Source organism: Stegodyphus dumicola, chromosome 1 (assembly GCF_044657685.1).
Source record: "Stegodyphus dumicola isolate Sdum_Otavi_A_Nest chromosome 1, ASM4465768v1".
Lineage (NCBI taxonomy): Eukaryota > Metazoa > Arthropoda > Arachnida > Araneae > Eresidae > Stegodyphus > Stegodyphus dumicola.
In genome coordinates, this window is record NC_140768.1 from 131,632,929 (window position 1) to 131,659,154 (window position 26,226).

The following is a 26,226-nucleotide window of genomic DNA, read 5'->3' on the forward strand; positions in this document are numbered from 1 at the left end:
AACGCTCATCATACACTGTATACATGTACTTAAATTTTAAAATTATTTCTTAATATTGCAGTAGTTGTATAAACACTGCCAGTTATTTATGATGCTTAAGGCACGAGAAGCTGTGTGATGGAAGAAAATTTTGTAAACAGGGACGTTTAATTTTTCTTTATTGACAAGTGTTTGTTGATTTTGATGATGGAGGATCATAGTTATAAAACGTAAGTATGATTTAATTTAAAATTATTGAGATATGGTAATCTCATAATTTTAAGTTGAGAAAGGCAACAGATTGTAAAAATTCGCCTATGTTCTCTGATTAAATCTTTAGATTCTATGATTAATATTTATATTAAACATTTCGTAACACACTATTACATTTTAACTGTTTTTTTAACATTTTAAGTGATTCATTTTATTAATTTTGTGATAACTAATAATTTATTTTCGATCTTTTATATGATTTGCAAAAGCTGTAACAGTTGGAGAAACTGTCAAATATATTGATTTTGACATCCAGGCATTTTGCAGTTGTATTATTGAACGTAGATTTCCATATCATTTTTAAGTTTGATTAAATGAAATGAATCCTTAGCCACGAAATCTGTCGTCTGTTTAAATTATATATGCGAGTTTTTATTGATTCTTGGTTTTTCACAATATGGTTTGAGATTTCATCTCTTGATCTTTAAAATTGATTTTTTAATTTAAAATTACGCATAGTATATTTTTTCTAAATAAGGAATTTAAAATGATTAAATTAAATAAATACTTAGTGAAGTAGTTTATCTGTTTGTTTTTCAGTAAATTTTAATTCGAGCTTAATTGATAATATGATTAAATATAATTTGTAATTAGGCTAGTTAATTAGGCAAATCACGCAGAAACTCTCTTTATCTAAAAACTACAAATGAAATGCAATTTAAACTCTTTAATACGTATTAGTTATTTAAGTAGCTTCTAAATAATTATTAATTGTTGTAATTTAATAACTTATATTTTGAATTAGTAATCATTACTTAAACTTTAATTTGAATATTTGTTTGTAGTTAAAAATTGAACTTTTTCTGTACCCTTGTATTAGCAGTTTTAAGCAACTTCCTTATAAATATATATATATTTTTTAGTAAGCTTTGATTATTAAGCCCCATGTATTATTACCTCTTTCAGTAAGCTTCCATTTTATTTAAATTTAATTTAAAATTTAAGATTAAATGTTTTTAAACTTTAATTATAGTTTAGCGGTTTCCAAACATCATATTTCTCATTTCTAAATGTTTTTCTAAGTAGAAAATAAATAATATCTATTCCGTTTGAGAGAGAAATATATATTGATTCTGAATTACTTAAAATAATTTTTTTTTATTTCATTATTAATTTTCTTGGTGAAATATATTTAAAAATATTTTTTAACAGATTGAATTCTTATGGCATGAATATTAACAGGAATGCAATGCAATACTGTGTATGAGGGTGACTATTAAGATGGATAGAGTTTTAAACATTTTGCACCCAAATAAAAATCACTAAGAATGCTTTTGTAAATAATTGTTACTAAATTACAAAATCTCTAACGATATTTAGAGATTAGATATTATGTATTTTTTAGAGCAAGAAATATAAAAAAGCAATTATGCCTTCACTGGGATTTAAATCGGGGATTTTTCAGTTTCCAGCTGAATGTATTACCACTTACACTACGAGAGCACACTTGAAGAAATACAGTAATTCCGATATTCTTCTCCACTTGGAGGGCAACTAGAGAAAGGCATGAGACTGTATGAGGGGGGGAAAACTGCGAGAAGGGAAACCCTGGAATTTTTTGATCATGTTGTTTTAGCCAGCATTTAATTCCTTGAGCAATCTGTTAGTGTGTCTTATCATTTACATAGTTTTTTTCACATGTTTACAAGCTGAGCTATTGTAAGTATGTATTGTTTTTAGATTTTGTTGCAGTATTACTTTTCTTATTGAAAACAATTTATTCAAAAGGCATTTAACAGTAACTCATATAATAATTTGGAAACTCGAAAGTTTTATAAGATGTCTCGACAAAAGATGTTTCTCGTCATAAAGTTTTGTTTTAAGTGCAAATACATCACAAGAATTATCGTCTGTATATGGGAATAATTACTTGTTTTGAAAAATTAACAGAAAGTATCAGAAATGAGCATGGCAAGGCTCTGCAGATTTATGAAAAATTCTGTTAGAATTTTAAAAAATCATCAATTTTGAACATGGTAAAATTATTTGAAATATCCGAAACAATTCTCGATGTAAAATATTCAACTATCTTTGATATTATAAAACGATGGGAATGGCTTGAAATTGTTGAAAAATCCACTAAGTCTGGAAAACATTCTTAACTAACACGAAAGAATCAGAGATTTATTCTACGACAAATTAAACAAAACCAAAAAATTAATACTATAAAACTGGCAGGAGATTTAGAATAACGGTTTGCAAAAAACGTTAACTTTGAAACTATTAAAACAGTCGTTAGGGCACATGAATATAACAGACAATCAGCAAGAAGAAAATTCTTCAACAAGAAGATGAGGAAAATATGTCTGGCTTTCGTTTGATTCACGGAAGGAAAGATTTATCGTATTCAAGCTAAGTTGTATTTGCACATGAGTTAAGATTTAATATAGTTGAGTCCTATACAGGAATTGTTCTGAGGCCTAATAAAGAAATGAATCGGAAAACATGTTGCCTACTTACTGTTAAACAGAGCGGAGGCATAATGGTTTAGGAATGTTTCACTGCTTCTGAGATGGAAAATTTAGTTTTTATAGAAAATAATAGGTATTCTCAAATATGTAAAAATTCTTAAATAAAATCTTAAAGCATCTGCGAGAAAACTGAGAATGCAAAATACATTCAAATTCTATTATGCTTGTATACTTAGGATAAGGATCCTAAACATACCGCCCTAAATATTCACTATCCTGGAGGTTATTATACAACTATCCTGGAGTTATCAAATCTCTTCCATACTCTCTGGACTTAAATCCTATCGGACATATATGGAGGAAGTTAGAAAAAGTATAAAGAAATCTGAAATTTTATCAAAATCTCTACTAGAAGCGGTTCTTATAGAGGAATGGAACAAAATGGAACATTCTTACACGAAGTTGATGAGTGAATCCATAATAAAGGGCACATTTTCAAAACTTTTTGAATAAATCAGTTGCCTGCGGGAAAGACAAGTAAAGTCTTTCACCAATATTTAGTATCTGATATTTACAAATAAAATTGAAAAAAAACCCACGTGTCCGAAAATGCGTGTGAGCATCTGTGTGCCTTCACTTCTGTGTGCACGCAGTATTATTAACTTGGCATACAAATTGACAACAGTTTTTTTTTTTTTTTGTTTTTTTTTTTGTTTTTTTTTTTTTTTGTATTTAATTCTTGTTGGGCTTTGGTCACAAAGTAATTCGTTCATTGAACCCAAGAATGTTAAATTTTGATTCAATTTCAAATATTATACTATTCCAATGCGACAAATCTTTGCTTTCATAGATTTTGCAAACACGCGGCGTAATTTCTTGTTGACGAAGAATTTTCTTCTAACCATTTGGCTGTTGTATCCATGTGCCCAGATGACTCATCTAGCAGTTTCAGTATTAACCTTTATTTCAAAGCATTCTGCCAATTGAGTTGCAAGATATACAACACTAGCCTTGATTTTTCATTGATTTTACGTAGGGATAAATTTACGATTCATTGTAGTTAGCCCTGAATCTGGTCTTGATTTTAATCCCTTTTGAAGAAACTTTAACTTCCATTTTAATTCTTGGGTTTCAGCTTTATCATACAGTGTCCATCATCATCATTGGTAACGTCAAAGGTTTCAGGTAACAAATTTGTCGCTATGCTTCTAATGCTTTTCTTTCTTTTATACCTTTAAAATTGTCTACAAAAAAGTTATAATGTAACTTACATTGTTCTTTTTGGCAAGTGCACTTCGAATATATAGAATATATATATATATATATATATATATATATATCATATATACAACGAGCTAGTTTAGAGACTGATAAACAACAATATACGGAAAAAAAAAATCTGAACTCAGCTGTGTAATATTTATTAGATACTTTTGCAAATAAATACCAAAAATGAGGATGTGCAAAAACAAATGCAAGCCACTGTATAATGTTATAACTTTGCTGTTCACAATGTTAAAACAACTCAACCCTATACTTTCGTAAACTGATTCATTCTTTTTTAGAGATCAGTTTAAGTTCGAAGTATCTGAAATTCGTTCTAGACTCACTTGTACTTTAGTAAAGTAGCATTTTTTTATCCTTTATAAAATTTGAAATATTTACTATTGTTCGTCTTGCTATTGCATCCAATTTATATGCAAAAAAAAAAAAAAAAAAAAAAAAAAAAAAAAAAAAGGTAAGTGAATAAATTTACTTTAAATTAAATAAAATTTTATAGGGTGGAAATGAGAAACGATCTGATCTGATACAAACCTTGAAATGTTATGACATTCAACAATCAGATGCAATAATGCCATTAAATAATATACCAAGTGCAATGCGAAAATACGCGAATAAGATGAAAGAATTATTGTATTTATTCAATAATCTTTAAGATTTTGTTTCATCACCACTGATTTTGGAATTTTTTACGAAAAATATTATTTTAAAATTGATAATTTTTGGAAAAAGCATTATTTATTAATTTTGTATAAAATTTCCTTACCAAAGTTGTAAAAATGTAATTATAAGCGGAATACTGTGTGCTGTAATACATTGATTAAATTCATAAATTAAATTACGCTTCACTCATTGATAAATTGTCTGCTGTCTATTGTAATCTATTTTGTCGGGTATATTAAATATATAAATAACAGAACAGGAAATGTTTCATGTCAGAATTAACTATGAACAATGATATCTGTTTTTTCAATGTGACTAAATTTTGAGTATTCATTCGAAGTATGAAAACTGTTAATCTCTATTATTAAATAATGAAGAATCTATCTGTATATATGTGTGTACGTATGTATGTTCCTCGCATCATGAGAAGCGGCGGCACCTAGAGTCACTAAATTTTGAAAACACATAGTCCTTCACCCTCGAAACATGTGCACCTCGAAACTCGAATTTTGAATTCCGAATTTATTTTTGATTTATTTCACATTTTGTGCAAATTTAATGAAATTTTGATTAACAAACTCGACGATTTCGGAGTATCGTGTAAGATACTTACGTTTTAAATATATATGTTGCTATTTGACAAAGCATAAACTTTAATCAACGGACTCAGCGATTTAAAATAACTATGTTGCCATTGTCCAAAATAAAATATTTTTATCTTCCACGCGCCAGCGTTCTGCCATTCTGAAAAGCGTTAAGATGTTCAATTTTGTTTTTAGTCCAAAGGGGCAATTTGCCCTGAAGGACTATTAATTTCATTTTGGCATTTTGCGTTGGTTCATTATAGATGTCGGTTCACTTTTCAAATTGTCACCAATAAATACAAGTATTGTCGCCCTGTGTTATATTTAAAGAAATTAAATAATGAAGAATCTCCGTAAATGTATGTATGTTTCTGATATTGGGATGAAACAACGGTACCTAGAGCCATCAAATTTTGAATAACGTAAATCTTCTACCGAATATGGTCATCTGGAAGCCCAAATTTCGAATTTGAAATTTGTTTTATTATCGATTGCATATTTTGTAACACTTTAACGAAATTTTGATGAACAAACTCAACGATTTCAAAGCGAGCAATGTCAACATTGTACCAAAAAAAAAAAAAAAAAAAAAAAAAAAAACATGTTTATCTCCAGCGCGCCAGGCTGTTTATCAGAATACTAAAACTTTGCTCATTTTAAAATTATTTTGCGATATTGTTGTTGAATTTAATTTTATGTTTTAAGTGCAAAGAACGTGATATTTCATCAATAAAGGTAACACACAAAAAGTTAAAGAAACGCCCCTTTGGGCGTAATGTAAAATCTGAAAGATTTCAAATTTCTTTTCTTAAAAAAAAAAAAAAAAAAAAAAAATTCTGTCTATTGCTACTTAACGAACTAAACTATTTAAAAGCAATAAACGCAGTTCTTCATCGGTATTATTTTTATTTACTGGCTGGACCAGAGAAAATTACACTAGCTGAATTCATTAAAATTATTATATATTTTTTTTCTTTTTTATGGTGATTATTTTAGGCAGCTGGCCGTGCAATGTGAATTCTTACATTCTGTTTCGACTGGCAATTATTAAAAAAGAATTAAGCAGTGTCTAAGCAAATCCAAGCTTATTTTTGTCTTAAATTAGTCACAAATTGTTATTAATTAAATTAGTCTCCAATGCGTCACAAATTTAAATTTCTTTTTGTTGCTTTTATTCTTTATTTACTCAAAGACTTGCCAGGTGCCGTGAAGGTTCTGTTTAATTCCATTTTCTGTGTATACTAGAATGAAGTTAAAAACGTTGAGTTTGAATGCACTCACTCTAAGTGTAAGGTTCTAATAAATCAATTTTCTGGTTTCCGGAAGAATCTAAAGTGTTACGACGACGAATTTGAATGTCTGATGAAATTTCCTGGGACAGTATTTCGAAGTAAACGTTAAATGTAGGTTAAACAATTATGCTCGCAGCTGTAAAAGCAAAAATGGATTTTATGGTATTTACGAACTGAAATGGTCATATCAGTTCATGGCCACATAACAGTTCACCCATCGTTGGCATTAAAATTAATATTCTCACAGCACATGACGAAAGTTAACTATACTAAGACTATACTAGTGAAAATAAAACTCCATTAGGACCGATATCGTGTAATTGTATTCTTAAAAGATACAATTTTCCAAATTTTTGTTTGTTCTTTCGTATTGGTATTCATGTGATTTTGGATGTTTTTCTTCTGGTATTGATAATTCATGTCTTAAGTACAGTGCTTCATTTCTAAAATGTCAAGAAAATAAAATTTTCTTTTTTTTTTTTTTCCGAAAATTAAACACAGAGAAAATGTCCGAAAAATATCCAATAGCATTTGTCAAAATTAATTTCAAATTGTCTGTGTACAGAAATATCAACTTGTAAAAGAGAGCTGCTTTTTGTTTGCAAACTAAAAAAATCTGATGTGTGCACCACATGACTTCCTTGCACGGAATATTAAATTATACGCATTTTTTCTTGCATTTCATTTAAACTTATTGGATTGAATTAAATCTACTTCGTCAATAGCGCATAAACCACAATAGAATAAATGCACTCTTTAAAATTAACTATATTTGTTTACCATAGCGACACTCTGGCGCTAGCTTCACTTGACAGCGTTACATTTCGTTCATATTATAACTCAGAATGCATATAAATTTATATCATTTGAAGAAAACAAAACAAAAAAGAAACAGTTTTTCACAGATTCAGTATTTCTAAACCTATTTAATTTAGTTCTCGCTTCCCGACCAGGTAAAAATACATAAATACTCAAAATATCTATATTAAAAATTACGAAGTAAATCTGAAACACTTACTTCCTCGAATAAATTCCAGAATGGATTAAGCATGATTTAATTCGCAATAAAAGAAGGCGTTATCTTTGTTGTTGCGAAGCTTAGTTTCTCTAGATTGGCAACAAAACCGTTATTTTGCCAAGTTTGAAATGTAAACAAACATGTCCGCGATCGCTAAATTCATTAGGCTTAGCTGCACTTAAACAACTTTTAAATTGTTGATAACTCCACAAATATTGCGTGCAGATTTACTAAAGTCATAAAAACCTTAACCGGAAGATAAGAACAAAATAACTAAATCATTTTTAAAGCAAAAAATGCCCAATTTACAAACATATAAGAATAAAGAAACTGAGCTCACTGAGCCGAGTAACAGAGTGGATCTATATATACATATATTTATAGACTTTTGGTGCGGCCGATTGCAACCAAAATACGAGGTGCGCATCTCCATGTTATAGCAGTCCTACATACAAAATTTCAACTTTCTGAGGCTACTCGTTTTTGAGTTATTTTAGATACGTAACTAAACAGAATTTTACGTGGCTCAGACGCCACAAAAAATTCTCTTCAGAATTCATTTTAAATCACTTTTATAATTTTTTGAGGAAAAAAAGAATAATTTATTCTGTCTTTACTTGAAGATGTCCCGCAAAAGCATTGTAGAGACATTAGGATTTTTTTTGGAGGCCAGAGAGATGAAAAATTAGCAACCGCCTTCGCTGGGAATCGAATCACGGACCTCTGAAATACCGGCCCAGCGTGCAGAACCATTACACCACGAAGGCACGGTAGGAAAGTGGGAGAAATACCTTATATACTCCCCTTTTTAAAGGTTTAAAGGTTCCGACTGGGGTTTTTAGGGGACCCAATCGCCAAATCCTGGGTATGGAGAGTCCTCATCCAATACCTTTTTAGTTCGGGCGCCACTGTAGAGTTAGGATTTTTTTGGAGGCCGGAGAGATGAAAAATTAGCAATCGCTTTCGCCGGGAATCGAACCACGGACCTCTGGAATACCGGCCCAGCGTGCAGAACCACTACACCACGAAGGCACGCTAAGAAACTGGGAGAAATACCTTATAACATGATTAAATTGCATTGGATAGCGGTCAAAATCTATATTTTCGTTCAAATATGATACACGAAATTTTTCGCGATTACAATACTTCCTTTTTACGTCGTACAATGAAGTAAAAAGATAACACTGCGATAAATTACGAACTTCCCGTTGAAATTTAAAGCTGAAGAAAAGAAAAGAAGCAAAATATTTTACGCTTTACAAATTTCTTCAAGTTATTGGGAGAACGCATAATTCTGCGCTTGATAATCACAAAATTATGGGGGAAAGAAAAAAAAAAAAAAAAAAAAAACGTTAAGCTCGTCGTTCGAAGAAACCAGAATAGTTCTGATTTTGACATTGATGATAGTGGCGTTCTGTAATAGAAAACGATAATACAGAGATTCCCGCTAAACGAGAAAGAGAATTGCCTCTTACAAACCAATTAATTTTATGTGTGTTTAAATTTGTGTAATACGAATAACAAAAGCGTGAGCACCTAAATAACGAAATCTGTTAATTTAATTGCATTATCAAAGATATAAGTCATGATCTTTAACTTATCAAGGGCGCCCTACGTTTTATTATTCGTGACATAAAATTGTAAAGTGGAAAAATGAGAGTTCCAGGACAGGAGGAGCTATACTTTTAACAAGAATTCCCCTGAAACCCCAATTTTTGCTGGAAAATATGAGGATAACAGCTAATGGAGAAAGGTTTTCTCTGGCTTTTATCAGTTGAAAATGTAACGATAATACATGTTACTTCATGTTTACTGACGCAAGTATATTTTGATGCTTTTACATTTAAAAATTGATAACTATTGCCTTTTATTTCCGCCAATAATGACAAAGAGTTTAATACGATGCAATATTTTCCTTTCTTCCTCAAGACCCGACAGCCCAGAGTGGGCCCTGGCCTTCTCAAGAAGATTTTTCCAGACTAAGCTTCTCCCTGCTAGAGTTTTCCAGCTTTTGGTTTTTAAGACCAGTAGATCATTTTGTAGGCAGTCTAATCTTCTTATATTTGGTCTGCCTTTTTTCCGTGTGCATGTTGGTGTGGCGTTGAAGACTTTTTTTTGGTTGCACGGTCTTCATTCTGATAATGTGGCCTGCTCATTTTATTCTTTGGCATTTAATGAAATTAATGATGTCGGGTTCGTTATATGAGCGATATAGCTCCAAATTTGATCTTCTAAGCAACACATCATCTTTTTGTATTCCTCCAAAAATACTTCTTAAAACCTTCCTTTTAAAAATACCCAACATGTTTTCATTCCCGTGCGTCATGGTCCAAGTTTCACATGCATATGTCAAAATCGGTCCTTATAAGGGTCTTTTAAGGCAAAATTTGTGTTATAAGGCTCTTATACAGAAAAACTTTGTTTTTCTTTGAATTACACTTGATATTTTCGTATTCCACTGAAGCATCTATAAGCTGCAGTGATTCCCTTTTTAATTTTTCTAGTAATATAGTTCCTCTTGTTAATTTCAGAACATAAATATGTGAAGTTGTCAACAGTTCCAAATGTATATTCTCCAGTTTCTAAGTGAGTGTCCTTGAAGTCTGTTTTAGTGCATAACATATGTTTTGTTTTATTTTCATTAATTCTCAGGCCCATCCTAAGAGCTTTCTTCTCTAGAGATATAAAAGCCCATTTTAGTGTTGCTGGCGTTCTAGCAATCATGTCAGTGTCATTAGCAAAATCCAATAAGTATACCAGCTTATTAAAGAGGATTTCCCTGGTATTGATGTTTGAATCTCTTATTACTTTTTCTAGTGCCAGATTGAAGAGACATGCCAACGCATTATCCTGTCGAACACCGTTTTTAATTTCAGTTGGCTTTGATTGTTCATTCTGTATTTTTAACCATGATTTTAATTTCATATTAGCTTTAATAATTTTTCGGGTGTTTTAAACTTCCTTAAGGCTGCGATGAGAACTTTTCTATTAATGCTATCATAGGCAGTTTTCAAATCAATAAAGACTTTCGATTCCGAATTCATTTGTCTTCTCCATAATCTGTCGAATGTTGAATATTTGCTGAATATTACTATAGATCTTCCCTTTCTAAAGTTGCTTTGATAGTCACCAATCGTTCTTTCCATCTGTACAGAGAATCTATTGGATAGAATGTTTGAGAATACTTTATAATTTGTACAAAGCAAGCTGACCATGCAACATACAGGTGCTATAATTTCATTAACATGATCGCTTTTTAGATTATAGAATCGAATTTTTAATTTACATTTTAAAATTTTTTTATTAAATTACCTTTTAAATAATGTTACATAATTTTTTGACTTTTTCACTGTATTATTTTTGTTTAATTTTTCTATGCCTTTTAACATTTAATATTCTACTCTTCTTCACAAAATAATAATAATGAAATGTGCATTTTTTCATACTTTTTTCCTTATCATTAATTTTATTCATAAATCTTTTTCATGCATTTCACTCTTATTTTTGTTTATTTATTTTTTAATTTTATGTTTAACTTCTTCTTTATTTTCAATGTCTGCCCGTACTACATATTAATTGCTATTAATTCTTTGTATTAATATCCAATTTTTTTTAAATTTCAATTTTCAAAATTTTGTATGAAAATTTCTTATGAATAAATTCTGCTCATATATATAATAGAAAAAAATTGCATTTATTTTAATTTTTCCGAAGCACTTGGGATATGCAGCGGATCGAGAGATTCTTAGTAATAAGCATATAGAGACTCTGGAGGTGAGATGCAGGAAAAGAAATAATCTTTTAAAGTATATTTCGGAGCAAGATTAGGGAGTAGGTGCCCCAGCAAACAGAAGTTGTAATATATCATTTTGTTTAGGAAGAAAAGCCGTTAAGTGATTTTATATCTGATACAACTCAAAGCCCTTATTTCGATTTTCAGCCCCTTGGGCCCTTTGTGAATTTGTCCATAAATAAGGTGGTAATATGTGATTTTGCTTTGGAAGAATATCTCTTTACATGTTATCTCTAACACATGAGAAAAGGCTGTTGGATATCCTTAGCTCGCTTTGATTCTCATCTGAGTCTGACTCATATCAAACAAAGAATATATGTTTGTATCAAATGCAGCCCGTTCTTTTTTTTTTGGGGGGGGGTGAATATTCCCTTTCAAAGAGAGTAAGTGCTTCCTCCACAAAACGTCCTCTTTTAAACATTTTCTTATACCCACTTTACCGACCTATAAAACTCAAATATATATATATATTTTTCTTTTTTTCTTTTTTTTTTTTTTCTTTTTTTTTTTTTTTCTTCAAAAGATAAAAGTTTTGCATCTGAAGCTGGCAACACCTTCTTAAACACTCTCTTCCTGTGAAACCAAGGAGGTTTCCTTGCGTGAAACTGGTCTTCCCTCTTTCAACAGCTGCCAGGACCTATTTCGAAAACCGCCTGTAAAGTATCCTCAGCCAGGAGAAAAATTTCTTTTGTATTCTGAAGTCTCTTATCTGAAATTTAACAAAGACGATAGTCTAAAAGCAGACCTTTGTGATCTTGTTACGACCTGTGTAGAAACACTAGTGGGAAAGTATGACAAAATTAGCTATCAATCACCTCTTTTTATTTTTGCTTATTTTCTGGGGTGTTTTTTGGGACTGTCGATTTAGGCCTCTCTATGAATGTGTGACATTTTGACGTCAGACGACAATTTTGAAATCGATCAATTTGTCTCTGGGAAAAGGTGAAGTGGTTAAATTAAAGTTTTAGCTAAACAGAGACGAATGTGAAACTCGACTGGAGTAAGCAACGGATAAGAAGAAACTGAATTATTTTTATTCATTCCTGGAATAAACTCCGTATCCCCCTGCGAACATAATAGTTAATCATAAACAACTTTTAATTTAAAACCTAAGCAACTAATCATAAACAATTTCTATTCTATACATATTCTAACAACTAATCATAAGCAATTTCTATAAGCAAATGCAGTTAAATACCGAAAATCCGCCAACTCCTGAAATCTGCGTTGCCTCTCAGAATATAAACATTCAGTTTATAGGTTCCGGAAACCGCAACATTAAGTACGAAATATCGAAGAAAAAATACTTACCGAATAATGACGTCATAATTACCGAATAATAATGAATCATCACGGAAATACCAAATTATTAACATCATGATAAAAGTTTTTTTTTTTTTTTTTTTTTTTTTTTTTTTTCCCCGTCTGATCTGCATCGAGGTAAAAAAGCAGACGATTCACTCAACTCTTCTTTCAAGTTCACGATTCACGTTGTTGTATTTTCTGTGCTTTGTTATTTCACGAGATTATTCAGTGCAGCCTTTTTTTTTTATCCGGATATTTTGTGGATAAATTAAGAATATTTTAAATTTCAGCCCTTTTTAATACAATGACAGATAAGAAACTCACTCACGATTTTACTGCTTGGAATGTTGAAAAACGTAAACACGTTGCATTGACGGTAATACGAAAAGTGCAAATTTTGCAAAAGATGGAGGCAAGTTCCACTCCTCGGTTTATAGCAGAATCGTATGGAATTGCGACATGATTGTGTATGATATGCGGAAAAATAAAGAAAAGTTGTTGAAACTTTACAGCAACGGTGATTTTAACACCGTAAACCGAAACCGGAAATCTTTGCATGAGGCGAAATCGGCAAACCTGGATGCTGTGTACATTACAATGAATTATCCGAATTACTGGTGCTGCCCGACAATGATTATATAATACAATGAATAATATAATCAAACGCATATAACAAATTATTGCAATGATGTATATAATAATTTAATTAAATGTATCTAATACGCCTTATTTATTTTGCACTTTGAGTCTGAATATTATGATTTATCTTTTCTGTCTTGAAATCCTAAAATCCGCACAACCTCTGGTCCCAAGGCTTTGCGGATTTCTGGACTTCTACTCTACTGTCAGCAGAGAAGAAAAAGCCTGATGCTGCCATCTGTTGACGACGTACTCTCAGTGTGGGCTCTGGTATAATTTATATACCAATTTTAAAATCGTAAATAATTAACTTTAAATTTTCTGTTTTGATTAAAATTAAGTAAATATATAAGGTTCAACATTTATAGTTGCTGTATTTGGTCATATATTTGGCAGAGTTTGAATTACCCCCTCTAATACAGTTTATGAATCTTCAAGCATGAGACCTTTGAACGAGATATATTAATTTGATAACTACAAAATATTGAATATTCATAAAGTAATGCTGTCATTTAGAGTCAAAAGAAAACACTGGAAACTCAATATTTTGGTATAAAAAATTAGCATATTTTACGAGGTTTAGAAAATTGACAAACTTCTGATTATTATATAGACTAGTGCTCTTCAAAGGGTTAAGGGAGGAGCGTTCGTGGCGCACTCTTTACGGGAAACTGGTTCAGATTTAAATTACATATAGGAAAAACCGAGAAAACAAGATGCATGCAACTCATTCGCTGGGATTCGAATCTATCGAACTACCGATAAATGAAGTGGAGACAAGCGTTATGTAATTCAGTCTTAAAATCAGTCAGTTATCGCTTCTGAGAATGTTGAACAGTTACGAAATGTGCTATTGCAAAAAGATCAAATATGCAAGCATTTGATTCTTAAAAAATCATTACTTCTTCTAAGTAGCAAGATCAGAATATTTTATTATGATTCAAATTCTTGTTTATTATGATTCAAATTTAACTTTTTCAGCCTCTTATAACCCCGAATATGTGTCAATAGCATTGAACTTCTTGGGGCGATATAAAAAATTATCTAAAAACTTTAGAGTGGCGTTAATTTTTTTCAGTTACTTTAGATTATTTGCTAAAGGCAAAGTGAGGCCTGCAAGGAAAGATGCCTTTGTAGAGGATCTTTTTGAGATTAGCTTTCATTCAACTTATATTTGGGGAAAACCCGGAAAATGCTTATACACTCTGCCTGTTCGCCAAGATTTGAAACCGAATCGAAATAGTAGTGCTCATCTGGTGGGCCTTAATTTTTACAGTGAAAGGTAGTAGCTTAAAGCTTGAATTGGATTACCTAATGATGGCAAAAGACACTACAGTCTGCCTAAGGGAGGAGAGATGCTTTCGTAGGGCACTTTCTAAGGGAAGCTAACTTGTGTGGGGAAAATACAAAGTCCATGCAACTAGCCTGTTTGTTGAAATTTAAACCTAGGTTAAACTATCAGTGTTTTCTATTTTATGTACACAACACGTGATGGGCGGACAGTAGCTTAAAAAATTATTGAAGTAATAATTTTAAGCGAAAAGCAGAAGCAGTATTTTAGAATAAAGTACATTTTAGAGTAACATTTCAGGGAGAGCTGTCAGCGAGTCGAGTGATAAAATGAGAATCTGTTATCGTCAAGAGCATCAGAACGATTATTTCTTTTTCAAAATGCATGATTATTCATAAATTGTGAATCGATTCAAGACTCAATTTTGCTTATTTTTAAAAAATTTTTTCATTTCTTAATTACTTTAAAATTTGATTTTTTTTTTGTTGGGGTGTTTATTAGATGGATTATTGCACTAAGGCGATATTCGTTGCTTTGATACGAACATATTGATCTAATCCGCTAGGATCCAACAGTGGGAAAGGTGTATTCGGAAAGCTGTTGTTCTCACACTAATCTAACTGTTAATTTCTAGAGCCGTAAAGATAGTCAGACAGCTTGTCATCTCATTTTAACTTAGAAGAAACTCAGAAGGTTTAAAATAAACCTTTTGACATCTTGTCAGCCTGACGGTTACACACCCAAAGCACAACAGAAATTCAAATCAGCGCATGTGCGGGAAAATCCTCAAGTGAAATTAAAGTACAAAGTCAAGCGTGCCTATTAAGCTTTCGTTCAGGACCTCGATCTGTCACGAAGCAGGGCTGCTTCGTGACAGATCGAGGTCCGATTTTTAAGTAATTCATTTTTAGGCAGAAATAATAAAATGACGGTCAGCAATAGCTGTCAAAGATGATCTCCTTGCGATCTGGTGGGAACCGATAAAGTAATAAAGATAACTGATTGAGTAACTTAAAATTCTGCAAGTTTTCAGAATGATCAGCAAACTGTCAATAATTACATCGAATGAAGAAGAGGGGATTTTCATTTCGGAATAATCATTATTGGAAATTTTCTTGCTAAAACGTTTTTCCCTCGTAGCAATAAATTGCTTTAATTTGTTTAAATTGCTTAAATCAAGAATTTATGCCATTAAATTCCACTTGCGGTTGGAACAATGCATTACATTAAATTTTGAAAATTTCCAAATTATTCATCAGCATAAATGAAATATTAGAATCCACGACTTTATTCAAATATATTTGCTCTATATTTAAAGCTTACTATCACAGTGCCTAGCTTAATCATGAAACTGACCGAGCTAGCTAGCTTGATCTTTCAAATGGACCCTGTCAAATGGTGGGCTTCAATTTTTGGAATGAATGGTGCCACTGTGGAGGAATAAATAATTTCGTTATCTTTCTCATTATTTCGCATAATTTTTTTATATAAACTACTTTTGGTAGTTTTTAATTTCGGTTGGTGTATTGTAAATTTTATGTCGTTTCTGTTCTCTTTCCTTGCCTTCGCTTCGTTATTCATTTCTGCTAGCTGTTATCTTTTCTGTTATTTGTTTCTATTCTTTGCTTAATCTTTTCTTGAATTACATTCGTTTGATTAGTAGAATGTAGACTCATAGATTATTATTTTGCTAGGAAAAAAATGGTTATTATATTGAATTTAGTAGTTCGTACAATGATATGGCGAGTGAAAATTCAAGAAAAATGTATTTAAAAAAAAAATAACAATGAATAGTGGCAATCGCAGTGTAGATAATTGACATGTTTACTAATGAATTTTCTATTCATACATTGAAATTAATAATAGATTGCTCTTGAGTTACGCTTGTATTAGTTCTGTTAGTAATTATAATCACTAAAGTAAATTTAGTAATTTGTTTAAGTACAAAGCATACACGTGCAAGAGCTGTCATCTCTCCCCCCCCCCGGAAAACGAGTAAGTTTTCGGATTAGATGGTCTTTAACTTTGCCAACTCGGGGAACCCATAAAACTATAGTTTATTGTGGAACCTCTGCCATCCTTAGAAAAATAAGTGCTAAAAATGGAATGAAAATATCGGGTTTTAACGAAAGTTTCCCGCCACCGCAAATGTCGTGTGCGCAAGCAGTTCGTGTTGGCGTCTTTAATCATATTTTGTCAAACGATTTTTAGCATTTGAAAGAAACAGACTTTCTTTAGAACACTGTGTTGTGAAATTTGAAATATATATATATATATATATATATATAGTTATCATTAAGTACAAGGTGTCTAAAATGGAACTATCACGCTGTTAGATTAGAACCATCATTTACTTCCAGTTACGTTGCAAGAAGGTCAACTACAGAATGTCACCAAATCATGTGCACACCTTTAGGTACTAACGTTGTATCATATGACACCTTGGAAGGTTTGGTTCAGTAACTTCAAAAACAAGTACTATGGTATTTAAGAAGCAGAGCGCTCTGGCCGGCCTGTTGATGAGGCCCGTTTGCTAAGGAGTTAGATATTAGTGCAATGTCTTTTAATCGCGCTATCCTTCGCAAAAATCTGACGTACAAGTTCAATCGCTGGGTGCCGCATCAGCTGACACAAGCAGTTAAGGACAGATGTGTTCGGGCCTGCAATATGCTCAACAGTAAGGTGTACAGCGAGATGCTAGTCCGTGTTGACGTTACTATATGAAAACAGTCGCGGAGCAAAAAGGTAATGTTCCATCTAGATAATGCAATGTGTCTGCATTCACGTCTGGAGTCTGTATGGACTCGAATGGGATCTTTTGCCACCATCATATAGCCCCATCATCGCTCCTTGGGACATCTACATTTTTTACCACCTGCAGCTACATCTTGCTAGTACTATCCTCCATTCTGCACAGGACGTTCGAAATGAAGTTGATCTGTTTTTGGACTCGCGGCCACTAAGTTTCTGGGCCGAAGGCTTTGAAAAACTACCAAAACGTTGGCAGAAAAACATTGATTTGGGTGGCGATTACTATCCGCACTGCTTTCATTTTGTTTTTACCCCTGAAGTTTATTAAGAAAGTTTTTTTGTGGAAAACTTCCGTTACAACCAGATATATCAATGTTGCATAAATTTTATGGGAAAAATCAGAAGAAAATCTGAAAGCTTTCTGAACGTTAGAAAAACGCCTAAAAGGGCGTGTTTCTAACGTAACATTACATTTAAGAAATAAAGGTAGCGTTCTAACGTTACCTTTATTTATTAAATATCATGTTCTTCGCATTTAAAACCACATAAAATTGAGTTCAACAGCAAGCATCACAAAATATTTAAAAACAGCATGTCATTGGAATTTCCCATACAGTCTCGCGGCCTGGAGATTAAAAAAAAAAAAAAAAAATCGTACAGTGTTGCCATTGCTCGCTTTGAAATCGTTGAGTTTGCTAATTTGAAAAGGATAATAAAATAAATAAATTCGAAATTCAAAATTCGGGCTTCCAAGTGCCCATGTTGGGTTGGAGGACTACGTTATTCAAAATTTGATGGCTGTAGGTACCGCTGTTTTCTTACAATGCGAGAAACATGCATGGTATTCTTGCAGATTCCTCTTTATTTAGTTTCCTTAAATATAGTAAGTACAAAGGGATAATATTTGGTGGCAACAATGCCGTTTCGAGACTAATAGCCCGTTGGGTCTAACATCTCTTTAGGCTAATATTTTTTACTAAACGATTGGAGTACATGTTTTATATAGTTATTCATTTATTAGTAACCAATGCATTATGTAAGTTTGACGGCTGCTATGTGCTTGCATTTTTGTTACCAAAAATGATAAAATATAGTTTTGTACCCGTAAGATTTTACAATTAGTATCTAGTTATTTCTGTCGCTGTTTAATTTAAAACTATGTATTATACGGTCTTGTCGCTATATAGATTATTTACTTTCGTATGGTAGCCTAATTTTGCACTCAAAATTGCAGAAGATGTGCCAGCTAGCTTAAGTTCCGCAACTTCTTTTGTGATCTAATAGCAGCTGGTTGAACCTCGTGCTTCTTTCATTTGACGTGAAGTAACGGAGCTTGGCAAGAAATTAACTTCGTTTTTTTGGTATGGAATAAAACTTAATTTTTCCATACAAAAAATTAACTTTAATCAGCCAAATATCTTCCATTTTGTTCCATGACCTTTCATCATCTTTCTGGTAAATTCATGAATCTGCGCTCATAGAACTTGTGAACTTTACCAGTAAAAAGCTCAACTAAGTGCGATTTGAGGTCTTCGTTATTACTGAAATGTTTGATGATCTTTCTCCGATGCAGTTTAACTTTTGATATGGTTTGTTTTTGATTCATCATGCTCGGACCTTGTGGGGTTTTTTTTTTTTTTTTTTTTTTTTTTTTTTTTTCAATTAATGTTATCGTAAACGATCCAGTTTTCATCATCAGCGATAATTTATTGAAAAAAGGATCGATTGCATTACATTTAGAATGCGTATCGTAAATATTGTTTGTTTGTGTTAAGTGGATTTCTTTCAATTCATGCGAAACCCAAATATCGAGCTTCTTAACAAGTCAAAAAAAAAAAACTTATCTGATTTTCAATTATTGTATATGATACTTTTAATTTTTTTGCAACCTCTCGCACAGTTATATGACGATTCGTTTCAGTTATGGCTTTACTTTTGTCATCATCAACTTCAGAAGGTCGCCAGAACGCTGGTCTTCTTCAGTTCTTCAAGTGAAAAATTTTCAGAACGAATTTTTTGAACTAATTCTGGCACATGCATTGTGTTAAGCAATCAGCATCATAAACTTCACGTACCTCTTTGTGAGCCTGAGTTACTTTTTTATGAGAATAAAAGAGTAAAATATGCCGAAAATGTTTATTTTTGCATTCCATGTTAAAAGGGATCGTAAACTGACAAACTGCGAACAAAAGATGCACGAATTTGTTATAGCAACCTAAAAGTGTCAGCTGCCAAATCTAAATAAATAAATAAATAAATAAATAAAAATAAGATTCACAGAAGACTAGACAAAACGAAAGTTAATCATTAAATTTTCCATCATTTAGTAATAAATAATGAATAAATAACTGAATTTTTAACTTTTTTTCAAGTTATTCAATAAAAAATATTTTATTTTTAACTTTCCATTCGTGCGAATAGAGGGCGAAGCCCCAGCCCTCCTACCCAGCAAAGCTGGCCATATGGCTTTTTTTAACTTTCCATGTAAGATATTCGCCACGCCGTGAAAGAGTACACCATGCAGTAAAAATTCTCATTTAAGGACATCTTTGGAGTCGAAATGAGCGTTCCTAAAGGCAAGGTGTCCTTAAATCAGAGAATCTCAAAAAATTGTAATCTTTTTTTTTTTTTTTTTTTTCCCCTTCTCCATATGTAACTAAATTTTTTGCTTTAAATTTATTCATTAACATAAAAGTAATTTATCAGATTTGAAATTATTAAAATCACTAAATGCGTACTGATGAAAAATTATAAATTAGGATGAATGTATTAATAATTAAAGTAGTTAGTTACATATGATTATAAAATAATCAGTTACAATTGTTCCATTTTCTATTTACAATATGATTTTCAAAGCAAACTTATAACTCAGAGTTAATCTAAAATTTTCACCATCATTATTATGAATGGAATTACGTGCATATTACCATTTTAGCATATTACTTGCTTCTTTAAAACTAGATGATAGGAAATCTGAATTAATGCGTTTTTCATAATTTTCTTCATTTCTTTCTTCTCCACAATTAATAAGGTTTCTTACTATTTCTATTATCTCACTCTATTATTGCCATCTCATCAATAAAAATACATTCAGAAGCCGAAATATTATTTAGGCCAAGTGTCTTTATCAGTGGTTGTAAATTAATATCACATTCATTATCAACTCCAGTAAATGTTGTAAGGCATTTATTAAAACCACTTTTTGTAAAACTGTTTTCAAGGTAATAACTATTGATTCAGTCATTCACGCTAATGCGGTAAAAAGCGTTATTTTGAATACAATCTTCTACAGAAGGCTGGAAAGACTCGATATCTTTGGAAATTAAAAAGGTACATAATGACAATTTTAGGAAGGTGATTTACATATTTTGTGAAACAGCGAACTAGCGAAAATACCTGTAAATAGAATGGAAGAAAGTATTGAAAGTTTTGTGAAGCAGCGAACTAGCGAAAATGTCTGTAAATAGAATGGAAGAAAGTATTGAAAGTTATGTAAGATTTTTCTTTCGTTAAGAGAATCGGAATAGAATCAGATCGATTTTAAAATTAAGCAAAGAAATGCTATTAAACAGGAGTTTCATTTTTTTCACGTTTTATCTTTATGAAAGTATGTCCACCAACAGGACGTATAGACACTGTTACTCAACGAGTGACGCATATTAAAAGCTTAAACTATAATTTTTTCTATTTTTAGAACAGGAAAGGTAAATCTTGAATTTAAAAGAAAGAGTTTAGGTATTATTACGAGTAATTCTATTTTGCGTATGTGCTTTTAAGAAACGTAATTAAAATTAAAAAATATGCGACAAATCAGAGAGCTGTTTGCATCTAAATTTTTGACAGAGGCACACTTTTTTTAACTTTACGAATAAGTTTTAATTCTAATTTTCATAGGCAGATGGCACAGTAAGTGTCACTGTTTAAAATTAGAATGAGAATAAGATTATTCAGCTTTCATCCATTTGCATTTTTGAACTATTACATATTTACTAAGCCCACCAGCGGCCGAGCGGTAAAGACGCTGAACACTGGTAGTTCGGTCTGAGGTTCGAATCCCGCGAACGGGCTGGCTGCATGGGCGTTTTCGTGGTTTTCCCCATGTGTAACGTGTATACGAGCCAGTTTCCCTTAGAAAGTCCTCCACGAAAGGCATCCCTCCCTTTAGGCAGATAGCCCTCGTGTGCTTTGCCATAATTAAATACACCAATACACACACACACACCATATTTACTAACAATGTAGCAATATATTGCGAATTCTCAGATGCATCTCTTAAAAGGATTTAAATTTCCACATTTTCATTATTCTTTAATTTATAACCACTTTAATATTTTAACTACAGCGCTATCTATCGGTTAAAATGTGAACTATATTATATCTTTCTTTTGGGGGGGGGGCGGGTGTAAACTGCAGTTTGTTGATCTTGTATGATTCTTTTTAAAAATATCAAAATTTGTAAGATGTCCTTATACATTATGTGTAATACTTGTTTACATACAATTTTCCTTTATTATTTAATGCATTTAATCTTTGGTAAATGTAATATTTTCACAGATGTAAATTTAATATATAGCAGTTTATTTTGCGTACTTAAAATATTTATTATTTCTATTTAGGGATGTCATAGCAAGTCTGAAGAAAAGGAATGCCAGAGAACATAGTTTTCGTGATGTAATAATATATAGTAATAAATTACTAGAATCATTGGATTACTTGCAAAGAAGTGTAATACTCCGAAATATTCAGACTACAAAAGCAGAGCAAACAAGTCCTGCCGTACCTGCTCATGACTTATCAGCGGAAGAACGTACGATGTTAATGAAATGCTGCGATTTGCAAAATGATTTAGCTGAATGTCATAAAAAAATTTCAGATTATGCTCAACAAGTTATTGACTTTAGAAATGCACTGGACCAAAAGAACCAAATCATAGCCAATCAGAAACGTGAAATGGAAGAAATGAAGAATACTTTGAGTAATTATCAAGAACTTTGTAAAAAACATTGTAAAGAATTAGCAGACATTAAAATTGCCTTTCAAAATAAAGTCGATGAATGCGATGCCTTAAATATCACCTATTCAAGTTTGGAATGCAAGAAAAATAACTTAGAAATTGAAAATCAGAATTTAAAAGCCCAGCTGGCTGAGGTGAAGAAAGCTGAAATAGCACGTTCGCTTAGCGAAAGTCTTGTGAAAGTTGTGGAAGATTCCTCTGATAAGAACGTGAAAAAATCTTCATCTGGGACTCAAGTCCACGAAGAAAGTGCCAGCTTGAAAACTGCTTCCGTAGACGTTATTGCCGAAAACTTGAACTCCATAGTTCCAGAAAAAATTAAGTATGAATTTAATGCTCACGATAGTGATGTAAATGCTGTTTTATGGTTGCCGACATTCAGTCATGTTATTACTGCTGGTGCTGACCGAAAGGTCAAGCTCTGGGAGTTGCTGAAGGATGGCAGTATTGTGTTAAAGAAATCAGTCCGCGATTGTAATTCATCCATAATGTCTGTCGATTTAGATGCTGATTCCAGCTTGCTGTTGTGTACGTCGTGTGATTTTGCTAGTCGTATTTGGACCCTCAATGATTTTACTTTGAGACATACATTAACTGGTCATAGTGGTAAGGTTATGTCTGCAAAATTCATGTACGAAATAAATAAGATTGTGTCTGGTAGTTTAGACCAAACTTTAAAAGTATGGGATCTGCGGCGAAGAGCATGTATCCAGACCAGCTTCTCAAACTCTCAGGTACATGATGTGATTTGTAAAAGTGGTCATGTTATAATAAGTGGGCATGCCGATAAGAAAATCCGGCTCTGGGACATTAGATCTAACAAAGAAACTTCTCAGATTGCCTCTACTGGAGTAATTACATCACTAGATTTGTCCAAAAATGGTTATTTGTTATTAGTCTCCCAGCGGGATAATGTTTTGAAGGTTTTTGACTTGAGGACGAATTTTGGATTAAATTCATTGAAAGCAGATAGTTTTGAAGTTGCTTACGATTGGACCAGAGCGAAGTTTAGTCCTGATGATCAGTATTGTGTTTGCGGTTCGAAGAATGGGTCAGTATTTATATGGAATATAAACAAAGAAACAGTTGAAAACGAATTGAAAGGCCACAAATCTAGCGTCATAGCTTGTGACTGGAGTTCATGTAACTCATTTTTAACTACTTGTGAGAATAACAGAAAATGCATTATATGGTGTAAAGCTTAAATGTATTAAATATTTTGATACATGTTTTACGTATTTGTTGGGAATTGTTATTTTAACTTGCAAGTAATCGTAATTCTTGCTACCATAGCATGAAGTATGCTCTTTTTATACATTATCCAAGTATTATAACATAAAATATATTAAAATATAATAACTTTAAAAATGAAACATAATTTTTCAGTTGAGTCGTAGTGTTTCATTTTTCAAGTTTTTAATTTTCCCCCTGAGTTACATCAACTTGAAACATTATACTAGTTCAATTAAAGCGTGATACGACTTACACATGCAATGTTATATTTGCTAATTTTTTTCATTAAATAATAATATTGAATTTAAATCACTTTCAAAACCTTTTTACTCATGTTTTACTGGTGTCATCATCAAAGTGCATAAAGATGTAAATTTTATTTTTAAATTTCTAGCGAAATTTTAAACGTTTTTTATTATAGGCTTACATAACTATATTCAGTCACCCATTTCTATAAGTGCACACCAGAAGTACGCAAAAATAGATGTCAAAAAACAAAAATTAACCAGCTACCGGGGGGGGGAGTGCTTTAGAGGGGCACCAGTATAAAATATATACCGGCCCTAAAAATTCCGGATTTCACTCTAGATTTTTTGAAGTCTCAATTTTGTGTTATTAGGGTTTATAAATTTACAATTCATGCAAAATTTTAACATAATTTAAATTATTTTATATACCGCTCCTAAAAGGGTTAAAGTACTGATAATTAATGAGACCAACATCTTTTGCTTGTATCAAAATTTCTCTGTTTGAGAGGAACGCCATTTGCACTTTTAAAAACAACTGCAATTTTTTTTTTTTTTTTTTTTTTTTTTCCTAAGCGTTCTTATGCCCTCTGCGCTCACCTGTAGCAACACTTTAGCCCTTGATGTACACCGCGAAAAAAAAAATAAAAAGGTGAGATTTCTATATTTCCTGTTCTACTGTGCCGATTGACGAAATTCAAATTCCGTTTTTCATGTCTCGAAAGCGCGACTTAGGATGTATATTAGATTTATATATAGCAATTGTTCTTATACAGGTATTTTGAAACAAAATAGGACTTTTTTCTGAAATGACAATTTTTTCCATTTTACAAATCAAATTATACCAAATTTTGTAAAAATTGCACAAGCAGTTTTTAAAAAATTAGCTTTCAAAATTTTAGCTCCTCAATGTTAATTCAGCTTGATATATATTTATTAATATCACTTATTTTATTAAACTTACTTCGTTCTTCTTTTCATATTTCGAAATTTAGGTTCATACCAAATAAAATTCGCCAATTTTTTATGATCTATTTTTAAAATTTGTGTTTTTAAATAAATTTTATAAATTTTTCGGAAAAAATTTTGAATTATAACCTATTTTATAACTAAAATTTTTGCAATCACCTTAAAGTATGTATTCCTAAGCATACCTGCCAAAAATTAGGGTTTTTTTATTCACAATTTCCTAAGATGTGCGTGAATTTACGTTTTGGCGCATTTTGAAATTTGGCGTATTTATTATAAGCGATAATAACGAAAATGTGGTGTAGCACTTTGTTAACATATGAACGACGACTTTTTTCACGGCTCGTACACAAAGAAAAAAGGCAAAGGTTAATTTTCCTATATTATATTATTTGGTATAAATTAAGAAGTTCGCCAAGTGAATTATTCTTGGCGAAAACTAAAAAAAATTCGCCAAGATAAATTTTTAAATTTCTCCATAAATTTCTCACCAAAAATTAAAAAATTTGATATCTAGGCGTAATTTGAGTCGTAGAATCGAAATATGGAAAAAAAATTGGTATGTTATTTCAGAAAAGTCCGAATTTGTGTCAAAATACTTATGTTAGGACAATGCTATATATAAATCTAATATATATCACAAATCGCGCTTTTGAGACAGGAAAAAGGCGATTTGAATTATATCAATCGGTTTAGTAGAACGGGAGCTATAGAACTGTATCCCCCCTTTTTTTGCGCAGTGTACATACGGATATCAGTAGCAGTTTCAGCACCTTCCTCTGGTAGAGTTCCCCCTTCAATTTTTTTCGGTATCATGTAGGCTTCTGCATTTGGATTCACATTCCTTAAAACCACATCTAACTGTATCAGCAGTTCGGCATAATGCAACATTTCTATGTATGTTCATTCTCTGCCTGAGGGCTTGATGCGAATCTGAAATATACAGCTGGGCGTGCTATTCTCGATCAGGATGAGGTGTTTTGCTTGATGATATGTGGCACTATGAATTCTAAAACAATAAGGACTTGAACCTGTTAGCATTTCTATAGTGGTACCCAAGGAAGCAAAACCAAGAAGACAATTATAAGTACGTATGTTAAAAAAATCTTGAGAAAATTGGTGGTTCCCATTCATTAAATTACGCTATTCTTCTAGATATTTTTTTTCCCCAGCTTCTACAATTTTCCCATTGTGACAGCAGTGTGTGTATCTTCCTTTTAGGTTCCTTTCTTCTAGAAAGAAGAGTCCACTGCAGAGATCGCAGCAAACTTCCATTGAACCGACACTGTGTTGCTCGATGTACGAGTCCACATCTTCCTGCATTGTGAAGAACCCTCACTGAATGCTGTTGTATTCATGTCTGTCTTGTCTTATAGACATTGTTTCTTGAGATCGGACTTGTCTGTGATGTGCAGCTTCTTGCGTTCTTCGTGAAGTTTTTGGCATTCTGTTCTACTCTTCCACTGGAATTGGACAATGATGATG

At 31.9% G+C, this 26,226-nt stretch overlaps 1 protein-coding gene across 1 annotated transcript; it reads left to right on the forward strand.

Moving 5' to 3' along the window:
• The first annotated feature begins 56 nt into the window (after positions 1–56).
• LOC118181045 (autophagy-related protein 16-like) lies at positions 57–23,528 on the forward strand. Its single transcript, XM_035350120.2, has 2 exons — positions 57–209; positions 21,897–23,528. The coding sequence occupies exons 1-2, from the start codon at positions 184–186 to the stop codon at positions 23,497–23,499; spliced, it is 1,629 nt and encodes a 542-aa protein (XP_035206011.1). The 5' UTR covers positions 57–183; the 3' UTR covers positions 23,500–23,528.
• The last annotated feature ends 2,698 nt before the right edge of the window (positions 23,529–26,226 follow it).